Here is a 7,243-nt window from a genome sequence, read left to right on the forward strand (position 1 = left end):
GTTACGTCTCAACCAAGTACTGTATGCTTTTTATATTTTTAGCAGTGTGGCACACAAACAGCAAATATTGTCCAAAAAAGTAAGAAATCTTTGGGGGTGCCTTGATCCATTTTTGGGGGTGCTTTCAGCACCCCCAAAAATGGGCTAAAATCACCCCTGGAATCATGTATTACTTTCGTTCCACTTCTCACGTGTACACCACTTTGTATTGGTCTTTCACCTGGAATTCCAATAAAATTGATTCATGTTTGTGGCTGTAATGTGACAAAATGTGGAAAAGTTCAAGGGGGCCGAATACTTTTGCAAGCCACTGTATATATATTAAACGAATCTAAAATACAATCGATACATGCATTGGTGCCTACTGATACAGTGAAACAACAAAAACAAATAAACAAAAACAACAACCTGGCTGTTGAATTATTAAACAAGATCGAAATAAATTAAAATAACCACTGGTGTATCTGGACCTCGGCCACAAAGCCAGAGATCCACCCTGGAAAAGCAGCAGCTTGACAATCTGTAAATGAAAACAGGACATCACTTTTACTGAACAATTGACCGCAGCAGGAATATCCCTCCCACCTGGCTTCATATATATTGTTCAGTTACCTGTTTACAAGTTTGGGACACCCCCTAACAAATATCGACAAACGCTGGTTGAGTCCCCTACACGTTTTGTCACAGGAACAAAACAATGGTTTCTTCCTACAGGTGGTACAGATACAGCACACTAAACCTCCGCTAAATCACCAAAACACAAGCGGACCATTTTCGGTGACCTACCGCTCGAATAAAAGGCTAAGGGACCCACATCAAAGTTCAACGTGCCAAATACCACGGCTTGGACCAGGCACTCACAGAGCTCCAGGTTCACTTAAGAGAATGAGTAATTGCCTGCACCTGTGCTTATAAAAGGGAAAAACCTGGCCCCACCTACTAGGGGCGGTTCTCAGTCTCAGGTCTCACCTTTCACAATAAGGTCTGGATGTAATGTCCTTTTACCTTCTCAGATCTAATGAGGAAAGCTGGGAGGACTTTAATCTTTTCCTCAAGAATAGGGGAGACCGGGGATAGTTGTAACATTTTTGACATTTCTGTCTGTAAATTGGAGCTCTTTTAAGGTAGTGGATTCAAAATGTAATGCAAAGTATTTACATGTCTCTGCTATTAAATAGTGCAGCTATTTTCTCTGCAGCACAATTATCCATTGCATGGTATGGTCTCAAACACAAAGAGTGAAATGTTACAATTAACCCCATAGTCTGGGTTAGTTGTAACATATCCTGGGGTGAAATGTAACACAATGAAATAAGGGTACTGACAAAACATTAACATGCAATCTTTTTTATTCAACACATGAATGCACTTAGAGCCATTTATGTAGCTATGTGTGTGTGACAGAATGCAGAAATCTAGCTTTTGAACATATTCCAACCCCCCAAAAAAGACAAATTATGGAATTTTCTGCAACTGAATATTTCATTAATTTTGGTTGGTCTGCCTTGAGTTTGGCCTCATTGGCTCAGTGGGCATTATAACTTACAACTCTTGCACCAACTTTTGAACATAACAATGAAGCTGAAAAAATGTAGTTGTGCACCAGCATCGCAATTCCATTACTTTTTTTCATGGCTTACCTTGGTGTGGTTTGCAAAGTGCTTCAGAAAGATCAGGAAATCTGTTTCTTTCACCCATCCTGATTTATTTCCACTACCAATACTTCCTACTGGTCCATCTCTGACACAGTGGTCTGCATAATGTATTTGTGGGAACACAAACAGTGGAGGAATTGTGTTGCCAATGGCATTAACCGCATATACAAAGGCAACCAGTGAACCTCTCTCTGCTGATGTTGTTGCCCCAACTTGTTTAATATAAGTGTAGCACCCAACTCAAGTAGCTCTGGATTAACCCTCGGTTAAGGTGGTGTTAGTACTATGAGCGGGGCCCTGGGTACGTTACTTAATTTTACTGGTAAACAGGAGAAACAATAACTAACCAGTTTTAACCTTTGTATTTAGAAGTCTTAATATTGGCGGTGCCTCCACTTAGTGAAAATAATATGAATTCTGTTTAATCTTCACTAAGAATAATGAATTTATCTAACACGTTAAACCTCCTTTTTACCTTTTTAGTAACCCTTATCACTTATAAACTCTGTAAATAATAATTATGACACAACACAAAACTTTAAATTCAAGATGTAAAATTTAGTCAAATTAAAGTATGATTTAAATAAAAAAAAATAATACAATATTCCAAGTCTGAAGTGTTTCCTTACAGTTCAATTGGATGTTTTCTCTTCACAACTCACAGTCAATGTTTTAGAAAACACATTTATCCAAAATACTCCCCTTTAAGTTTAGTTCAAATTTTGTAACCTTTGTGAGCTCATTCACTGAAACCGTTGCAGGCCTGATTGTTGGACCAGAAAACACACAAATGGCCGCTTCACTTGGTAAACAAGCAGAAAACAAAACGCACGTGCTCAGGTCTACTCACAAAGCGGCTGGTACTCTGGTGCAGTCAGCACAATCTGGAGCTGAACACTCTTAAAACTGTAGAGATGGCAGTGGACTTCAGGAGACATCCCTCAACTCTGCCCCCCCTCATCATATCAGACAGCCCTGTGTCGACTGTGGAGATCTTCAAGTTCCTGGGTACCACCATCTCCCAGGACCTGAAGTGGGAGACCAACATCAACTCCATCCTCAAAAGACCCAGCAGAGGATGTACTTCCTGAGACAACTGGGAAGTACAGTCTTCCACAGGAGCTGCTGATCCAGTTCTACACTGCAGTCATTGAGTCTGTCCTGTGCTCCTCCATCACAGTCTGGTATGGTGCAGCCACTAAACAGGACAGGTGCAGACTGCAGCGGACTGTACAGGCAGCAGAAAGGATCATCGGCGCCCCCCTGCCCTCCATCCAGGATCTGTACCTCTCAAGAACCAGGAAACGGGCAGGGAAAATCATCACAGACCCCTCACACCCTGGACACAGACTTTTTGATCTGCTGCCCTCTGGCAGACGGTACAGAAGCCTGCAGACCAGGACCACCCGACACAGGAACAGTTTCTTTCCCCTCGCCATCTCCCTCCTAAACAGTTGACCTGTCACACTGCTCCCACTGCCAGACTGCAACTGCACCTTATGTACATTCTGTAGTATTCATTCCACCTCACTTCATTTCTGTATTTTATGTATATAAGTTTAGATTAGTTATTTATAGTTGGTTTACACAGCTTTGTGTATGTATGTGTATGCATGTGTAATGTATATATAGATACGTGTGAGTGTGGGTGTGTGTGTGTGTGTGTGTGTCTGTGTGTGATTTACATTGCTGTGCTCGAGAGCCACCATCTACCGGAACCAAATTCCTTGTATTTGTCTCCACATATACTTGGCCAATAAACATGATTCTGATTCTGATTCTGAAAAGATAGTGCTCAGCTGCAGATGAGAGAACACCATGATCACGCGTCCCTGTGAGTATAAGTCATCTGTTTTATAGCGACATGTGGCATAACTCCATCTGACACTTTGATGTTCATCTATATTCACCCAGAAATCAGGACAAACAAGCCAGTCTCTGAAGACGTCTCAGAGCAGAAGTTTTCCATGGGGTGCCCAATCCCAGTTCTCGAGAGCTACTATCCTGCAGTTTTCAGATGCATCCCTACTCTAACACAGCTGAATCAAATGGTTTAATTACCTCTTCAGCATGCAATCACATTTGGCAAAGGACTGATAACAAGCCATTCATTTGATTCAGGTGTGTCGGAACAAGGTTGCATCTAAAAGCTGCAGGACGGTAGCTGTCGAGGACTGGGTTACTGTCTTTGGAATCTGTCTCAATGAGACATTTGTTTTAGAAATGTTTAGCATGTGTTTATTATTTATCACACAGTTGTCTACAACCTCTAACTCCTTATTAAGCTTTGAAGTCATTGATTCAGGATTTAGCTGCGTGTTTTGTTGTGTCATCACAAACTCAGCAGTCTGTGCCTTTTTAATACAAATTGAAGATTGTTAATAAAAAATTAAATAATGATTGCTCCAAACAGCTACCATGAGATACTCCACACATTACTGCCATTAAAATAAACAGTGTGGTCCTGGTCTGCCAGACAGCTTTCTAACTTAATTATCAAAATGGTGGATTTTAAATCAAACCATCAACATAAACAAGTGACTTTCAGTACTTTTAATTTAACATAAACTGCATTAACTGGTAAGCAATCAGGCAGCTTATAGATTGATCCCATCTCTGCTCCATCTGCTCTACATTATCTCATCGTTATGAGAAAATTCTATCAGGATTAGAAACTTAAATTTTTATATATTTATTTTAATTTCTGTTAAATTTCCTTTAAATTAAGTTCCAGGGTGGGTTTAATTGTTTTACTTTAGTATTTACTGTTCAGACATTTTGAGCTTTTTCATTGTGGCATGTGCGGTATTTTTCAGGCTATGGGATTTAAGAAACTCTATTGTGTTAGAAATTTTTTGACAATATATTTATTTTTGTCATAAACAGACAAGAAAAAAACAACAAACTGCTCCGCCCCATTCAACACATGTCAGTCCATATCCCAGCAAACTAAATCATCTCAATTTGCACACATCAAATAGAAACATGAATCACTTATAATGATTAGAAACTTGATAGAATTTCAAACCTAGTTTGGGGAGTCATTCAGTGAGAAACAGTGAAATGATTTTCCATGTGAAAAGGTGGACAGCAGAAACAGAAAGAAACAGTGAGAACTAAAAGAGAAACAAAGAGCTTTGGAACAACGAGGCAGCAGGAGGACAGCTGCAGTTTAACAGCTTCAATTCACTGACAGGAAACAACATTAGAAACATCATCATCCTCAACTCATCTGCTCCACTGACACTGACACCTTCAATGGCAACACTTTCACTTTACCATCAGTGCTGATATATGGAAACATTCTGTGAGTGAAAGTGTGTGTGAAGGTGTGTATGTGTGTGTTAGTATCAGGATCAGAGAACGACAGCTTTCCTCTGTTCCAGTCCAGATTCACTCTGATCCTCTGGAGCTTCTTCTGGACTGAGAGAGCAGTGAGAGGAGCTGATGGTGAACATGCTGAGTATTTACCTTCATAGAACCGTATTCTCCATAATGCAGACCGTATGCTTCCCTTCCTCTGCACACACTCTGCTAACACACCCAGTGCCCACCATGTACCGTCTCCAACTTCAACATCCCAGCTGTGAGTCCCTGAGTTAAAGCCCTCAGAGCCCAGGACAGAGCATATAAATCCATTAAACCTCTCTGGATTATCAGGAAGCTGCTGCCTCTCTCCTCCTCCTCTCACATTGGTCAGATCTTCAGACAGGATGAGTTCTGGATGAGCAGTGTTTGGGTCCAGAATGAGAGGAGTGTAGGAGACCATGTCCTTCATGTTGTTCCAGATGTTGAAGGTCAGGTTGCCCAGGTGTTTGGCCTGGTCTATCAGAGCTCCTGAGGGCAGCTGTGGATCATCCAGCAGGGGGCAGCGGTGGACTCTTTCCACTGCAGCCTTGTAGTTGTGCAGGAATGAGACGTCTTCAGTTCTTAGCTCCACCTCTTTGGCTCTGACTGTGTCTGAAAGAGCTGCTATCTCTCTGCTCAGAGCCTCCATCTTCTCCTTCATCATCCCACTCTTCTGCTCCTCTTCCTTCCTCAGTGCAGCCAGCCTGGCCTCCTCTTCCTCTGCTAGAAACTGGTGAAGCTTTTTAAACTGCTCCTTAATCTGCCTCTCTGTGTGTCGGGCCTGGACCTTAATGTGTTTTGCTGTTTGATCAAACTTCACTTGAACTTCTTCATAAAGCTTTAACTTCTTCTTTAAGTGCTCCAGAGTTTCCTGAAGTTCCTTCTTGTGTTGTTGTGCAGCTTCATCGATGGGTCTGAATCTGTGATTGGTGTGTTTTTCTGAGTCTCTGCAGACGAGACACGCTGGCTGCTGATCATCCAGACAGAAGAGTTTGAGTTTCTCAGAGTGCAGACTGCAGAGAGCCTCTGAAGCTCTCTGATCTCTCTCCTGTAAGAACGACTCACACAGGTTCTTTAAAGCTCGGTTTAAAGGTGGTGCTTCCCTTGAAGATCTTCTCTTACAAATTGGACAGTGGTGTGTTGGTCTCTCTCTCCACCATCTCTTCAGACAGTCTTTACAGAAGCTGTGGCTACATGACAGAATAACAGGATCTCTGAAGACCTCCTGACAGACCGGACAGCAGAGATCCTCCTCTGATCTGGAAGCCATTGAGTCTGTGAGTGAAGCTGAAAACAACAGACAGGAAGTACAGTCAGTCCTGGCTCCCCTCCCTCCTCTACTACCTTCACTGAAACTTCCTTTGAGTCGTGTTTTGGCTCAAACTCACATTCAGTGTGTGGAGCGTCAGCAGCTTGAAGCAGCAGTGTTGGAGTTTTCCACTTTTCTCTCCTTTAGCTTGCTCTGAACTCAGTCTGATCGTGTGTGTGTCTCTCTTTACCCAGGAAGTGGAACAACCTGTTTTCTCGTTTCTCTTAGGTGAGTGACATGAGGGGCGGAGCTTCATTCACCTTCCTTTTACAAAGCTGTTGCATCACCCAAAAATAAGGGTGTGTTTCATGCCAGAGTTCAGACATTTAACTGCCAGCAGCTGTGAATCACATCATATTGTAGCGGGCCAGGGCTGTTCGGGAATTTGTTATGGACATTTATGTTCTGTTTTGCAGTTATGTTTGTTTATGTTGCCATGGTTACGGGTGACGCTCGTTCTGTGTGTTTCCGGGTGAGAGGGCGCCATTTTGTGTCTTGTTGTTGTTCTGCTTTTGCCGCGCTGAGCAGTTGGCTAGCGGCTTTTGTTCCTCTGGCAGTTAAAATAAACGGCTGTGCTTCCTGGCTAGCTCGCCGAAAGCAAGACCGAATGAAACCTCTGTCTCCTCCTTGTCTGAGCTCGCCACAATATTATGAAGATCAGAAAATAAAGTGTAATTCACTGCACCTACCCACCCTCCCCACCTGAGTTCTGCCAGTGAGGAAGTCCAACACCCATGCACACAGGTGACTGTTGAGTCCTAGATACTTCAGCTTTGAGAACAGTCTGCCGGGCACTATTATGTTGAACGCTGAACTGTAATCAACAAACAGCAATCTCACATAGTTACCCTGTTTCTTGTCCATGTGACTGAAGGTGGTGTGCAGGACATGGGCAATGGCATCCTCTGTGGTTCTTTTGGGAGGGTAAGCA

At 42.6% G+C, this 7,243-nt stretch overlaps 1 protein-coding gene across 1 annotated transcript; it reads right to left on the reverse strand.

Annotated features, from left to right (window-relative positions):
* Nucleotides 1-4,527: 4,527 nt before the first annotated feature.
* LOC120437777 (nuclear factor 7, ovary-like) lies at nucleotides 4,528-6,491 on the reverse strand. Its single transcript, XM_039608330.1, has 2 exons — nucleotides 6,392-6,491; nucleotides 4,528-6,290 (listed from the first exon to the last, which is right to left on the reverse strand). Exon 2 carries the CDS (start codon nucleotides 6,271-6,273, stop codon nucleotides 4,879-4,881), a length of 1,395 nt encoding a protein of 464 aa, XP_039464264.1. The 5' UTR covers nucleotides 6,274-6,290; nucleotides 6,392-6,491; the 3' UTR covers nucleotides 4,528-4,878.
* Between the last annotated feature and the right edge of the window lie 752 nt (nucleotides 6,492-7,243).

Source organism: Oreochromis aureus, linkage group 3, assembly GCF_013358895.1.
Source record: "Oreochromis aureus strain Israel breed Guangdong linkage group 3, ZZ_aureus, whole genome shotgun sequence".
Classification (NCBI taxonomy): Eukaryota; Metazoa; Chordata; class Actinopteri; order Cichliformes; family Cichlidae; genus Oreochromis; species Oreochromis aureus.

What these genes read in the sequence shown, in the direction of transcription:
- LOC120437777 (XM_039608330.1), bottom strand. Translation starts at nt 6,273, where the DNA reads ATGGCTTCCAGATCAGAGGAGGATCTCTGCTGTCCGGTCTGTCAGGAG.